Source organism: Epinephelus moara, chromosome 5 (genome assembly GCF_006386435.1).
Source record: "Epinephelus moara isolate mb chromosome 5, YSFRI_EMoa_1.0, whole genome shotgun sequence".
Lineage (NCBI taxonomy): Eukaryota > Metazoa > Chordata > Actinopteri > Perciformes > Serranidae > Epinephelus > Epinephelus moara.
The window spans coordinates 35,279,204-35,295,958 of NC_065510.1; the positions used below are offsets into that span (position 1 = coordinate 35,279,204).

At 42.3% G+C, this 16,755-nt stretch overlaps 1 protein-coding gene across 1 annotated transcript in view; it reads left to right on the plus strand.

The window, feature by feature from the left end:
- The window catches only part of ntn1a (netrin 1a), a 78,506-nt gene that overhangs the window by 42,791 nt on the left and 18,960 nt on the right, over positions 1-16,755 (plus strand). Inside the window, exons 3-5 of the mRNA XM_050044188.1 lie at positions 637-825; positions 10,105-10,254; positions 13,864-13,917. Coding sequence (XP_049900145.1) covers positions 637-825; positions 10,105-10,254; positions 13,864-13,917 — 393 coding nt within the window. The remainder of the gene's footprint in view (positions 1-636; positions 826-10,104; positions 10,255-13,863; positions 13,918-16,755) is intronic.

Here is a 16,755-nt window from a genome sequence, read left to right on the forward strand (position 1 = left end):
ACTTTTTTCACTGCTCCCCGCTAGTGCTGCCGGATCTTGTCTACTTTCCAGGCCAGGCACAGGTCAACTCAAACAAGCCTAATGACACTGTTTGGTAACTGGGAATAGCCGTGGGGGAAAACAGAAGTTCTATCTGCCCTTCCTTTGTGCCATAAATCGAGCCTTCATTTTCCCAGGAGATCATACCCGCTCGCGGCAGACAGCAAAACCATAGCAAAACTAGTTCTGAGTCATGCTAAATTATTAGTTAATAACTGAGATTAATACCATTATGACTTAAACTGACTACGAAAATTCTCAAAAAGGTGTAAGCATGATAGTGAATGGATTTATTTCCACTACCAAGGTCATTGTTTTGCCTGTCAGGACATCACACATTATCACATTATTACTTATTTGGATTTAGGCAATCGTTTATATTCATGTCAACAAGTCAGTATTAATAAGAATAATTTACCATTAGAATAAGGACAATATGAAACATAATTGCCTCCCCCCTCCCCCGACTCTGACACAGTCATCATTTACCAACTATCAAATTAGTTTGTTGTCGATAACTGGAACCAATTCTGCTGCAACCTGTTTGTTTTGTGCTAATTTAACCTGTTTTGCATCCTTTTTCCATTTCCTCCACAGCATGTAACTGTAACCTTCACGCCCGAAGGTGTCGCTTCAACATGGAGCTGTACAAGCTGTCGGGAAGGAAGAGCGGAGGAGTCTGCCTCAACTGTCGCCACAACACAGCTGGACGCCACTGCCACTACTGCAAGGAGGGCTACTACAGGGACCTGTCCAAACCGATCTCACACAGGAAAGCCTGCAAAGGTACAGTGTTTTCTCTCTGTTTTAATTTTTCTTCTATGGTCAGGGAGAGATTTTAAAGAACATGTTGAAGACAAAAAACAAATATCTGATTGAATTTGAAAAAAAAAAAAAGTTCTGAAATATTGAAATTTCAGCAAAATGTTTACCAAGATACACATACCAACATATACAGACTTCATACCAGCCACTACTGAGATTATTTTGGTCTGATAGGAAACAGTTGTAGATGAATTACAGGAAGTGGGGGGAGCCAGCAGTCTTTTCATTCCTGAGCCTGTCTCGCCCTCATCTCCCTCTGTCAGCGGAGATGAGTTGGGGGTCTGTTGGGATTGTGGAGGTCGTGGTGGTATGGGGCGGGTCGGGCTGGGTGTTCCCTCATCGACAGTTGAGTTATTTGGCTTCATTCGGGGAGGGGGGAGAAGGGGGGAGGGGGCGAGGGGATGACAGGACAAGCAAAACAAACAGAGCCGAGGTGTGAAGTGATCCTCAGTGCAGGTCAAAGACGAATGAGAACCCAGGAACATTGGTGCAGCACGGAGAGAAAAGAAAAGGAGGGAGACAAAGCAAAACTCAGGTTCAGAGGGGTGGCAAGAGAGTGAAAGATGGGAGGGAGGGAGGGTGAGGAGCAGAGGAAGAGAGGAGGACAAGAGGAACACACCCCCACACAGGTGTGCTCACTACTCAGTGCTGGATGAATCGCCTGCCATCAGCCCTCACCGTAGCTAATAAGGGTCAAAGAAAGGGAGGAGGAGGAGGAGGAGGAGGGGAGGGGGTGATTGAAAAGAGAGAGGGTATATTTTCTCACCTCTTCTATAGCTGCAGGGAAAGATAACAGGAGCTGAATCCCTGTGCAAACAAGCCCAGAGACACCTCCGAGCCGCTCCAGAGATACACACATGCACAGAAATACATGCATACCTGTTTGAGGTTTTTCAGAGCGCTCACTTCCAAAGAGGAAATATTAGCCGCCTGCTGACAGTTTAAGCCCGAGTTTTCTCACATCATTCACCAGGGAGTAAATAAATAAACTGACCAATCAGTCAGTTTGACAGAAGGCATGTCTGCAGAGTAAAACACAGCAAAATAAGCTGATGTTCAGACAAGACAATGATGTTTGAAGATCATGACAGACTAATACAGCTGATTTAACTGATTAAAAAAATATCTGTCGTTCCGTAAGTTTCACCTTTTCCCTGTGCAATTGCTACGATGGCACACTTCATGCAGCTGTGACAAAACATTCATTAAACTAGCACAGAAGAACGTCACACATGTTGCATTCAGTCTCATCAAATTCCTCACATCCAGCAACCACATCGAGCATGTTTTATTCCCTGCATGAGCACAAATTCAGAACAAAGCTCCCTGACAAATGCATCCATTTTATTCAGCCCCTCCAGCCGCTCATGAGCGATATTCCTAAACTGACATTAACACCTTCCGTGGCTTTGGGCCCATTCTCCTGTCGAGCAGGAATGCAAACACACATTCATCACGATGGGACGTTGTGTATCATTAACCCCTATCCTCCACTGTGTCTACCAGGCTGGCTAATTGTGGAGATTTAACATCTTTTTTTGTTGTTGATGTTTTTACATCCCTTCTCGTGTGTCTGAGACTTGATTCTTTCAGTGTCCCATAACTCACTTTCTTGGAGGTTTGAAGTTAGAGGCCTCGAGGTCCTGCAGTGCAAAATATACAGAGCATAACAACTTGTGCTATTTGGAAGATCTGTACCAAAACACAGCAAATGTTTTAATCTTGTTCTGTTACATAATCAAATCATATTTGAATTAGCAATTGACCGTATTATATATCATTACACCACAATTTTCTCTAATGCCTTACACATTGAAGATGATGGAGACCTTGGCATTTTCAATCAGCAAACACACAATGAATCCAGCATATTTCCGATGATTCCAGGCTGCTTTTCATTACTGTTTTATTGCTTACACTGGTGAGTTTTTCAGTTTGCTAGCCACTGAAATGCGAGATCTTGGAAGTAAGCAGGCAACATTTGGGTCACCAGAGGAGAACAAATTCATGAATGGTTTTGTTGTAGAGCCAAATTAAAGCAGAGTAAAAATGTTTTTCACCGTAACTAGAAAACAGCCTGCCTGCAGAAAGAGAAATCAATTCCCACTGATGTGGAAATCTGCTCTCATACGACGACGATGACTAACTTTATGTTAGGAAACTTCGGATAAATGAGTCATGAGGTGAAAGTCAAAACAGTGAGTCAAAAACTGTGAAAAATGCACCTGATATGGACCTCTGGCATCTGGAGTAAACTGATCATGTATAGAACATGTGCACCTGGATATGTGAGGCTGGCTCTGTATGTTAAGTCTGTGTAAGGTTTTTTGATAACTAGTGCTACTGATTTGGAGCCTGATGGGAACTCTGCCTCCTTCATCTTCATCTGTCCTCCATGCATGGATTCTGTCAAGCTGGTTTTCTCATCTCCTCTGCCCCTGCTTTCACTCTCGCTGAGGGAAACCTGCTGTTAATGTGATGTATACATGCAACATGTGTGTATTTCTGATATATCTCTATCAACTTTCTTTCAGAGTCACTTTTTTTTTCAACTCTCGAAAAGCTACAACCTTTTTTATTATTTTTAAATTAGTAAATCGGCAACAATTTTGATAAGTAATCCACATTTCTTTCTGTAATTTTCAAGTAAGAATTCCAAACGTTCTCCACTCCCAGCTTCTCAAATGTTAAGATTTGCTGCTTTTCCTGTTACCGTATGAATATCTTTATTTATTGGACAGTTTTGAAGACTGCTCCTTGCACTCTGAGAGCATTGCAGTGGCCAATTTTCACAATTTTCTGACATTTTAAAGAGCAAAACATATATTGATAAACTGACAAAATAATCAACAGGTTAAACGGTATTGTAATTATTGCTCTGATCATCATTAATGTCATTATCATGACTCAACATCATGCACAGTTTCACTGACTTCACTAACTTATAGCCCAAAAATACAGCATCAGTGTGCTTTGTTACGGTTTCATGCACCTTTAGTGGAATTTCACAACATCTATAATAGCATTATTGTTATAAGATAATGAGAGTCCCATAGGCTCGTAGCAGGAGTGCAGTCATGTCATACACTCATTACATCAGAGTCTCCAAATTAGTAAATACTAAATCATCGCACCCGCACTAGAAACTCACTCCTGCCTCCTTCACGTTCTCTGCTGCCGGCCTCTCACCGAGCTCAAATCTAAACACATTTCATCATCATTTATAAAATTGTCAGCTTATCCAAACGGTTTTGTTCAATTTAATCCATGAAATTTGCCAGAGTTTATGCACGTCCCACCTCTCCCAGCTCTGTGTAATTATAAGCAAACACTGTCCAAGTTCTACTGAGGTCTTCAGTTACATCAAAACAGACTTACAATAAAGGATCTGTGGTAATTACCCCAAGCTGACAAATGATACGAAGCATGAACTGTTTCCTTTGCCAATTAAAACATTTTCGCAAACTATATTTGGAAAGTTACAGATGAAGACTTTAAAGATGTATGTCACTGTATTACATGCCCTCTCTCTCGCTCTCTGTTAATAAACCTAAAGTTACCACACACAGCTTTTTCCTTACGTCAAACACCTATGTGTGCTGTCAAGTCTTGCCCTGCCAAGTTCTCTCAGGTTTACCACATCATAACTCAAGATAATTCAATGAAACTCAAACCGCAGAACTAATTTCTGTCCGCTCCTCAAGCAGTGTGAGGGCTGCACTGAAGTGACAGCAATTAAGAGGTTTGGTTATTTATTGAACTCAAAGAGAGGGAGAGAGAGCCCTTTTTGCTGTGTGGCTTTTTGGAAGAGAATGGGCACTGTAAGGAGCGCGGGGCAGGTCGAGGAGCACAAGAGTTTTGCTTTTATATGCGTAATACAATCCTCCCCGAAAGCAGCTCATTTCCATAGGAGGCCATTACAAGTAAAAGAGAGCAGCGGCCTACCCACTGCGGAACGAGCCGTGCCCGGTGGCTACATTTACACGGCGAAATTTATAACTTCACCCCTCATTGAGCAAGAGTGTAAAGTAAACACAGCATACGTTTCAAGCAGCTCTTGTTTGTATCTTTAACTGAGCGTATTTGACAAAGAAACGCATGGACTTAAAAAGGTGATAGTGAGATTTAAGAAGACCATGAGATGCAGCACTCTGGGTGGTCTTTCAACACTGCTGACATATAACTGAGATAACAAATGTCACTCTGCAGTGATGGCTCTATGCAGAGTTTAATCAGCTGTGTGTTATTCAGGGGCGGAGCAGAAGGGTGGCTTCTGGGGCTCCAGCCCAGAATGTTTTCTCAAAAGCCCTGAGTCTGTGCTGTTCCCTAAAGAAATCTAACTGAGTAATTGTTATTCTGTTTAACTAATATTCATTTCAGAGTATTAAGGATCACGTTTACTTGGCATTGTGAAGGCCTTTGATTTGCAATCCAAGCAGCCAAGTGTGTAAAGGCAAAAAACAGATAAGCTACAGTCTTTTCAGTTCAGAAAATTACATCACTTTACAGTAATGCAGCTTTTAAAACCAGGATAAGACTGCATGATACTACAGTATTCAAAATCTTAACACAATATCTAGTCTAGTATCATGAATAAATGAAAGAAAACGAATGAATGGATGAATTTGTCAGCTAAATATTCATTCTATAAATTTTCTACTCCAGCATAGTATGCCAAAAATAGGTTTCAAGATTAGTAACACTGTTTACACGAAATGTTATGTAATAAGAAAATAGTAACATTACTAACTTTCCTGGTGGCAGGAGTAAAAATTTGTCATCCGCAAGATTTGTTGTGTTACAGTTTTGAAATGATAGTTTGAGAGAAATTAGATACATAACAGGGCGTAGGCTCTACAGGATGATTTTTTTTCTGTAGGCATCTATTATGTTATTTCCCAAATGATGTACAGATTTTTAGGCATTCTATTATCTTAAATAGCTTGACAAATAGTGCATATAGCTCTAAATGGGGGGGGGGGGGGGGATCACCCCTAAACAGGGGCATCATAGTAGGGGGGAAACATGGGACTGATGACCCAGGGCCCTTGAAAAGCCTGGAATCAAAAGTTTGGTTTTGTATGTAATTTTTTTATTTCTAAGTAAGTACTAGTGCCATAACTAAATTAAGATTAGCTGAATAAATCAGTTGAAAGACTGAATATTAATAGTGGACGCTCTCTGAGGCCCCTCTCACCCCTTAAAGGCACAAAATGGTTTGCCCCGGCACTAGGGTTTATCTCTAGACACAGCTACTGAAAAGTCAAGTCACTGCTTATGCTGCTGGAGCACCAACATACACTGTCAGGTCTTTCCCCAAAAAAACGGCAGTTGGGTTTCCAAAAAAGAAAGGAAGAAAGTAAAGGGAAAGAAAGCAAACTGACTTTGTAACAAAAATCAAAAGGTGCATTAGAGAGACATGGAACAGGGGAGGAAGGGCGGAGGGCCTAGAGTTTTGTGCTACACTCCTGCCCCCAACCCCCTTAGGTTTGGTCTTAGGCCTGAATGTTTACAACGCCTGGCTCTGCCCCAGCTGTTATCCCTATATGTCACCCTAAAAGCCTATCATAACTCTGTTTTAAAATTTTACCAGTGATTTCCTTAAGAGCCCATCCTGACGCTGGTCCTCAGCATATTGAACGACAGTGATAACTACATGAGAGGTCTATGCCAAGTAATGAGCCCTGCTCTTGATTAGTCCTCCTCAGAGGGCCATCGAAACTTAATAAAATCAAGCTTGAGCAGGTTGGCGACGGTTCTGTGACTGATGGATTGAATTCAGGCTTTCACGTTCGAATCCGAACATCAACCGTCATATAATTGCATCGGTCAGTGGGATGATGAGGAACATATTTTGCATACAGAGGGAAATTAGGCTTTGATTGAGGGATGGTCTATTTCAATCAGAATAACATGCTAAGAAACCTACTTTCCTCTCCTCAGCATATGTCTTCCATTGACACAGTAGGGTTTTTTTTATTGACCACATATAAAATGTTTTCTGCTTTGGATTTGAAAAATATTGTTTTTCATGACTTCACTTTTAGCTTTGGATTTCCATCGGGGTGTGCGTGATATCTGCGTGTTTTCAATTAGAACAACACACATGTGCAGTGTTGTGCATCAAACATGGTCTGCAAATATAAGCTCACGTCCAACATCTTAGGCTGGCTCTGTGGCCAAAAGCAAGACTGTTCTGGGCCATTGCAACCTGTTATTCTGATCAATAAAACACCAAACAACACAACAAGCGAGACACGCCCTCTATTAGATAAACACGTCATTTAGATTGCTGTTTATGTATAGCGCAAACAACCCAATAACGCTATCTCTTTATCCTCTCCAAAGATGCTTGTGGAGGAGCATAAACCTAATTATAATAGAACACAGACTCGGGTAGCTTGGCTTCAGTCCAGGGCCAACAAATTATTCTTATTGGCACAGAGTGCACAAACCAAATGAGGGGGGAGTTCAGACTTCAAACACCAGCTTTATGGTAAACGATTGGCAGAGTTCAAAATTCTCACATTGTGCAATCTCAGACTCCGGCCCGACTGCCTGCCTTTGAAAAAGCCTCCGCTCTCCCCATTAACCAAGAACATTTTTCATTCTTTTATATGCAACTCCCGGCGCCAAGAGCTTCTTTTAGGAATTTTGTCTTCATCTAGAAACATGACAGTCATACTTTGCTAATCCCTTAGATTCAGCTCTGTGTTGTGAGGGAAAAGTTCCCTTATGTACACACACCTACACTTCTTATCATAAGCTTCTGTCAGTCCTCCTCACGCGTTGAGACAGAGAGGACCTCTTGTCCCCGTATCTCCCTGAGCCATCTGTGGTAGCCATGAAGCAGAGCACACTGCCACTTAACCGTTAAGTGGACACACACTTAAACCAGAAACTCTCACTCACACTTCCAGTCCTTTTAGCCAACAGGTGGGTCATCCAGCCAGAGAGTCAGACACTTTGTCATGCGAGCGGACATCGGCTCAGAGAGTCAGTCAGCCCTTCAAAGACCAAATGTGGAGGAGGAGGAGGAGGAGTAGAGGGAGGCAGAGTGTTTCCCCACCTGTAGACCATGTGCTGTGCACCTTGATTTACTGGCAGGCTCGAGGCTCTGAGCTGTGGTTACCAGGAAGACGCTCTTAAAAATATAACCTGAGCTCTCTGAAGCTCCAAACAAAAACGCACTTTGCCCTCCTGCGCCTCAAACTCCTCTGACATGCTCCTAAATTTACAGGCCTGAAGACGTGCTGCACCGGCCTCCACACTAGATTACTGGGCTTCCTGAGGCTCTGTGTGTGTGTGTGTGTGTGTGTGTGTGTGTGTGTGTGCTGTTCCTCCCACTGAGCTAGACACAACTAAGCAATGAAAGCAGTGACAGATTGGTCTGATAAAGGTACTAATAGATACACACACTTTTAAGGAGGCTTTTCTAAGCCTGATAAGAAGGGTGAACAGCACAAGTACTCACACACACACCGAGGAGAGATAAGAGCAGCAACAGAAGCTGAATCACAGGAAACAGGCAATAGAGATAAAAGCGAGGGAGAGAGTGTGTGACAGAGAGGAGGTGGCCCGCTAGAAACCCAAAATTATGGCCTTCACCCATAGAATCGAGTTGTCTTGTAGCACTTCACTTGTTAAAATATCTCAGGGAATAACAATTATGTTGTTTCCAAGAGTCCGAGGTCAATCATAAAGAGTACAGAATCGGTGTTACATTACCGCTTTACAGCACTGTTTTCCCTGAGGCCCGCTGTAATGTGGATCTCCCAGAGAGCATGTCTCTCATACAGCCTGGATGAATAACAACCGTATCAACGCTCCAGGTCAAAGTGAAGATAAAAAACACATTTCATTATCACTGAGAGTTTTTAAGCATAAAATTCAAACAGAAACAATCAAATAACATCTGCTCCTGCTGTCAGACCACATTTATTTAACACACAACTCACAGCAGAAACCTGCAGTTTTCACTATGCACATGAGCTTTGCTATTAATTAAAATGTTTTGACATTTTTGACATTTCTACATATTAAACACTGATGTTAATGCAATGAGCCGAGATGAACAGATTGTTTTGAAGCTGTAATACTGTACCGTGGGCTGATTCACTCTGTGCGGTTAAAAACAAAACAGCCAAAACCACTAAATACCCCCACAAACCTCAAAGTACATAATTCAGCTACGCCTTTGAAGGCTGCTCAGTGACAAGTGACACAACGCAGAAAAAAAATCTTTAGGGAGGGGCAGACGACGAGCGGAGCTGGCCCAGCCCTGAGGCTGAGCGTCGGCATTGCTGGTTTTCCATAGGAAATAAACAGAAAATATATCACTCATGGGATGAGGAATATAGTGGTGAGAGTTTGGTGACAAACAGCGTTTTAGGCTTTGTAGGTTTTTCGAGTAAAGAGGTGGGAATGTTGATAGATTATCAAGACTGCTCTGGTCTGGATTAGACTGTCAGGATTTACTGTACAGACTATTAATTCAGCCACCTCTCCTCACCAGAGCCACTACTATACATATCCAGAAATAGATGAAAAGAAACAACTCTCAGACAACTATTACTCAACACCGATTTCAAACTTGACAGGGGTTTGGCTGTGAAATGAATTAAGGGCTTGGGTCTGGGGGGGAAAGGAATTGGAAAATGATTACATTCCTGAAGCATGTGTGTTCGATAGACCCCCCAGTTTGGGAGGAAGTGTGACAGACGCTTTGGGCTGGTGTTCAAAGCCCGGCATTAATCAGAAACAGGCAATTAGGATTACCCGCCATTATTTTATCATTTGGTAAACATGCACAACCCTTTCTCTTTACCTCACACATACAGCTACAGTCACACACTGGAACCAAAGCCAAACAGCCACATTCACACAGATACATTGTGATTGAGGATCATGCTGTATACTGTCTCTTGGCTGCTTTTGATTGAGGTAGACGTGATGGTTACATGCTGATTAGCTAATTAGCAAAATGTCAAGAAATGTCTTAGAGGATGTGTTGCTCTTTTAGTCATGATGCCACACTCGCTTCAAAACGAGCGCTGTGGTAAGTCCTGTCTTTCTGTGCACGCCTCCACCTGTCTCTCACCACTCTATTATTGTTGCCTCCACTGCTGTGTACCCACCTGCACTCTCTGTAGATAGTATATGTTTGTATCTCCCCACATTTGTGTGTGTGCGCGTGTGACCACTCACTGTGCCTCTCTTTCTTCCTCTGTTCCCTCACAGCATGTGATTGCCATCCCGTGGGCGCTGCTGGCAAAACCTGTAACCAAACCACAGGCCAATGTCCCTGTAAAGACGGCGTGACTGGTATCACGTGCAACCGCTGTGCTAAAGGCTACCAGCAGAGCCGCTCGCCCATTGCCCCCTGCATAAGTACGTGGAACCCAGTCTTTACCATATCTGCCTCACTGTAGGACAAAAGGAGGGATGCAGCATAATGTGATGATACACACATGTTAAAGGGGAACACCACCTAAATTGATGCCAATATGCTTTTCCATAGTTTCTCTAGTGTGTGGATTTGGGAGAGTTGTAAATGTTTACTAATGTTTTTGGACTGTTTTAGACCATATAAATTACTTGAATGAATTTTTAAAAAATGGCCGTAGTTCCCCTTTAATTTACCAGTCAACACAGTATGCCACACACACATACAAACACACACTGTGAGCAGACACTCCTACAATGCTTAAGCCGTCTTTTCTTCAGACAAGTGCTTAGTGTCCGACTGTGGGTTTTCTGACCAGTAAATCTGCTAGCTTAAATAAACACACCATTAAAACTGAACCTCAAGGTTATGGTCTCGGCTTGCTGGTCTCCATAAATTTGACCCAGAGCTGTTAACACAAGCATCTCCAAGCCCCAAAGTGTCTTAGACAAAAGTGCAGGAAGCTTTGGGTTGAATTACAAAATCAATCTTGTTCTCACCATCCAGTGATCATTTATTAGCTAAAATACGCCCTTGTGTTGCAGTTAAAATGATGGAAAAACGAAAGCATCGCCTGAGGGTTAAGCCTTAAAGCTGCATGGAATTATAGCCCCATAGCAAATGACAATTTGTGGGTATTTATTGGCTCTTTTGTCTCACTCTGAAAACACATTTTAATTGGTGCTCTCACCATTGTAATTAGATACTGGGAATTAAATGCTTATGAGGGATAAATCTCCACATGGATATGCATGGCTGAGGTCCAATCAAGGAATAAATTAAATCAACTTATCAGATATCTTTGATTCCTGGGAATGTCAAGTGAGAACTGATGTGTCAAACACGCAGTGTGGAATGGAAATAAAGTCCCTCTCTGATGATCGCCATGTAATCTAGTTTAATCTTTAACAGCCCCCTTGTTAGACTCCACCGCAGCACTTGCCAAGATTCATTTTAATATGGAGTCATATTATATCTTTGACTCGGTGTACACCTTCCAGCGCTGTCGGCCATAAATCTACACAAGTCAATTATGAGAAACAGACTCATTATTTGAACTGGCACGCGTTGGAGCTGAATACTATATAGAAGATTGCTGATCAACAACAACATGGACAAAGGGACCTATGGGCTTCAGGCACCATTGTTTTGGCAGCGATTGTTTTTCTTGTCATTATATAGACCAATTCATCATGGGAGCAGGCCCCATTATGTCCACAAGGCAACAAACAGCCGTGTACATCATTCCACAGGCTCTGATTTATGGTGACATAAATGTTGTGTACGTTCAGAGAGTAGGAAGCAGGTTTGCTCGATCCCAGCTGAGGAAATTTAACCTGATCAAAAGACTTGATTCTTTCTTTCTCCCCTCACACACACACAAAGTCCTCACCTCTGCTCAAACCACCACTGTTGTGCACCTCTTTCTTTGCATGTGTCTTTGATACATCTCTGCGGTTTTGTCCTTGTATTCTCCCCCCACCCTGCTGCTCTGTACAGACTTTTTGATGAGCCTCTTCTGTCCCTCCTGCCCACAATAAAAAAACAGCATTATATGTGTTTTATATCTCCTGTTGCCATCCTGCTCCTTTGGAGATAAGACGGCCGTTCTTCATGCATGGTTTCTCTGAGTGTCAACTTCCTACCCACTTGTGATTACAAGAGTGTGAAGGAGGGCTGAGAGAATCAAGTCTTTGGACAATCGTACAGCTCTGATGTAGCAGGTTACAGGGGAGGAGATGAAACAATTAACAATTAATTGGATTAACAATCCAATATTGAAAGATTAATTAAAGAAGGCTGACAATATTTGTTATGAATCAAAAGGTGATTAGACCTCATTAAGGCGGTGGCATGATAAAGCAGCAGCCGACAAACGATGAAACATTCTCACAGTTGTAAGTGCTATATCGTAGGCAACTGGACTTGCTTGCTTCTCTTGAAGATGTTTCGCCTCTCATCCAAGAAGCTTCTTCAGTTGTACGTGACTGGTACGAAGTTGCAGTTACAGTTGCAGACTCTGAAAGTAAGAGCTCACATGTGACCCCTACGATTCTGCAAGGGTTCCCACCCACACAGGGTTTAAAGCCTGCAACTTCATACCAGTCATGTAGAACTGAAGAAGCTTCTTGGATGAGAGACGAAATGTCTTCAAGAAACGCAAGCAAGTCCAGTTGCCTACGATATAGCACGTACGAATACCATGACCTGGATGACTGAGAATCTTCACTGACATTCTCACAGTTGTTTAAGTGATTTATTAATAATGGTCAATTTATGCCTTTATTAGAGAGACAAGAGTAGAGACATGAAACAAAGTGAGGGGGCAGAGAGACAGGGAGTGACATGCAACAAAGGTCCGCAACAAGGTGCCATAACCCCTAGACCACCAGGGTGCCCCTATTATTCACATACTTGCCAACCCTCCCGATTTTCCCAGATAACTCCCGTTTTTCATTGCCCTCTTCTGGTTTCCTACCAGGGTCAAAATACTATCTATCTAACTCTCCCCCTCCTCCGACCCTCTGGGGCTGAAAATCGGCACCTTATCTCCCTTCTGACCACCATGTGTTAGTCCAACTGGACGCTCTAGCAGGTGTTCAAGGGTGGCTCAGGGGTTGCGAGGCCCTGGCTTGCCCTCCTTACCCAGTTGTGCTAAGACCACAAGCCTCCCATTCCGCCTCGCTTGGGCATCCAGGACCCAGGAGCCAGGGAAGAAAGCTGGCTGTGGGTCCCCGGTGCAGGCCAAGCCTACAGCCTGGCCTCCCTCCTCCTGGTACTCTGTTGGCGTACCAGGGGAATAAACCAAAAACTAAACCCAAAGTAAATGTATTTAACATAAAAAATGCTCATGTAGTTTACTAATTATTTTATTTTCAGTCTTTAAAAGTCACGAGAATGCAGGAAACAAAGTCTCTGTAACTCATATTTTTCTTCCCCCTGCTTTCCAAAATCCGTCATTATGTTTATGGTCTCGAGGTTGGCAACTATGATTATTAACTATATTTTAATATGAACATCTAACATTTGATTGGTTTGTAAAATGCAGGAAGAAAGTTGTGGTTAAACATGAAATTTGTGGATAAGGAGCTTGGACAGCGCCTGAAGGGAAAAAATCTATTGAGGAAGTTGGAAAGGACAAGAAATAATAAATATTCAATAAAAGGGAGTTGGAGGAGAATAACTTTCTGTCTGGACTTCACAAAAGTCTAATTTATATACACATTTCACACTTTGACCACCGGATTAGAGAGTGGACGATAACCCTTGGCGTCAGGGGGTGTTTAGCAAATTTGCAGCCCACTATCGACCACAACAATAACACATTTACTCAAAAAGCTTGTCTGTCGAAAAAATCACAGAGCTCTGTGCAACTCGTGGCCTTCACACTGATATATTTTCATTTCTTTGCATTGTTTTGCCTTCATCAAATGTGCACATTTACACACTGCACAAACATGCATGCGCATAAAGACAAAAAAAAGACATGTATGCATGGACACACATAATAATGATCTCTCTTTGTGTCTGTGTCATATTTTCTCTGGGAGTAGAGATTCCAGTCGCACCTCCTACAACCCCGTCCAGCAGTACAGAGGAGCCTTCAGGTGAGTACATTACAGAGTCAAACATTTATTTTATTTGTTCTTATGTTTATCTGTACGCTGCTATACATCCATATGAGCACATCTGGCCTTAAGGAAAAGATGTGGAGGATATTGTGCAAGTATGGGCAGTTTAAATGGATTTTCAACAGCACAATATTTTTCCACAAATGGAAAAAAAACAGACTGCTGGATAAATTGGATCCCTCTTGCCTTCCCCCCTCCTTATTAAGGCTTCATGAATATTAAAACCATTAGCAGCTTCCCTGGGATGTGCCTCCTTTAATCTCTCGCACTTTCACAATTAATCAGTCTAACTGCGGCACAGTGGGGTGTTGGTCTAGCGTACAGCTCGGGGGCCTGGCAGTTTGTTTGATTCAATGATTTTTCATCTCTCCAAACTTGCTCTTTCTCAGTCTGATGCAGTGAAGTCAGGGTAGGACTGATGTTGTAATTCAACGCAGCACTGTAGTTCAACAATACCTATTTTGTTTGTTCACCAGATGATTTGTGTTTGAAATTATACCATAATGTTGAGTTTTATTCTCCTATTTATAGGGACGAGATATGACATTAGGATAAGTTGTGGTACAACAGATACAAGAGATAGATGACATAACCTAAAACCTATATGACAATTAAATGCCAGAATGGGTTCAGTAATGGAAAATATCACTATTATCAGTTGTTTGTTTATTGTTGTTCTTTTTTTTAATATATCAGTGTATGAGATTTTTTTCCATGCCAGCTCAGTTCTGATTTGCTTGACGTGATTAATGCAGTATAATGATCGCCTAAAGTTTCTGGACTGTGAGCAACTTAATTGGCTGAATTTCTGGTTATATGTCAGAAGTTGTTGGAAAACAAGGCAGTTAGTACATAAAAATTCACCGCAAAATTGCTCATGCTGAAAATCAAAATTCTGTTGGAGGACCCACAAACCTCCCGTTTCATATGTGCCCCCTCCCCCAATGTTGCGACGAAACCAACCTCCTTGGATATGAGTAAACTTGAAACTGTAAGAGATTTATTAAGTTGGTAATTCAATATGCAAAGCAGTGTAAAATCTACAAGTGTGAAGAACAAAAACTTGCATCTTGTGCTTCATAAACATAAACCTACCCTGTCTTTTGGCCTTGTGGTGGAAAAACTTGAGTCATTTGGCTTGCGGCATGTTTGCTCTGTCTCACCCATGAAGTTGCAGGAGGCCCAAGGTATATTATATGTGTGTGTGTGTATGTGTGCGTAAGAGGCTCTTGCAGCTGTTGTTGGGCCCTCCGAGGTCCCTGACGTTCCCTGGACAGCTTCAATTGACAGCGCAGTCAGGATACTGCCGGTCCCCAGCCCTCCTCCACCTCTTTTCTTTTCTCTTTCAGTCTCTTTTCGCTCTCCTCCACCTCCTTCGTCTCCCTCTGTTTCACGCTTTGTCTTCACATAACACGGTGGGTGGTGCCGAGCTAGAATATCTGGAGTTTCTCTGGGCCCCCCTGTCAGGAATCTGTCCGCTTTTGGGGTGTAGGAAATTTTCCTCACCTCATTCAGGAGTTACTGGATAAGTGAGAGGGCCTGTATTACTTTATCAACTTGAATAAATGCAAAGTTGATCAGTTACTGCTTATCTGTTTTAGTACGTCAACACTGAGAGTGTTTTGGATATTTGTGGTTTTTCGTATGAAAACTGACCCCTGAACCTCTCCCTCCATTTCACTGTTATCATGTGAAATCTTCCCTGTGGCTACGACCTGGTTTAAGGCTAAAAATCTTATAATCCCATTGGTTAAACCGTGTCATTGAACTAATGTAAACACAACCTGGAGGAGACTGTGTAATGACTCGGACCATGTAGCTATAAAGATAATCTAATCACGGCAGAGTTCTGGGAATTCTCTCTCATATGTATAATGGGCACGAGGCTGTTCGACCCACAGAGTTTAAAATCAAGCAGAGTGCAAGGTGGTGCACCTTGATGGACGTCCCGCGTCGGTCATGTCAGAATCATGAGTAGCCGAGGGTCCCCCTGGACCACCCTCTCAGGCTTGAGGCCCAGAGGATGCATATATTACCCTCGGAGCCTGCTCAGAAGGTTGCAGAGCAAATGCGCCTCTTGCTCAGCCTGGTATTCAAACAGCTATGATATCACCTAATATGGGATTGCAAACAGATGCAGGGATTTTATCAGAGCATCGAACAGTTTTTTTCCAACCCACTAATAGTGCCTGCACCACAGTAAAGATTGTTAATATACCTTGATTAAATGGCTAAATTCTTATTCTACTTATTATTATTATTATTATCATCATTATTATTAGTATTACTTTATTTTATTTTTTTTATTATTATCATAGAGAGGGAAATTCGAAAACCACAAGAAGTAAATTGAGAGAAGACACTTTAAGATAGATTAAATGAACAGTATTTCATTTTCTGCCGCCAGGGTCTCTCAGTCGAAACAATAAGAAAAACTGGAGCAATGATATCATTGCAGTCAGTTTCTCCCGGTTAGGATTCTTTCAATGTTCGTCAAGCAGGAGGGTTTTACCGGGAGCGGAACTGTCCGCAGAGGTCCTCTCCTATCAGACAAATGGACCTGGTAATTAAAATGGGAAAAACATTGAATAAGGCAGTTTCACGTTAAAAGTCAGTGTTTCTCCTACACTGTGCGGCTCCTCAAGTAGGGGCCACTTGCCCAGCTCCTGCTAATATGTGCTTACCTTTTTTCTCTGATTATAAGATCCATGTGTTAAGTAGATTGCTACCGGGAGCCAAATTATCTGCAGAGGTCTCCTCAGTTTTGAGTTAAAAAAAAAAAAGATAAATAATAATCTGGGGCTTGAGCTGAGC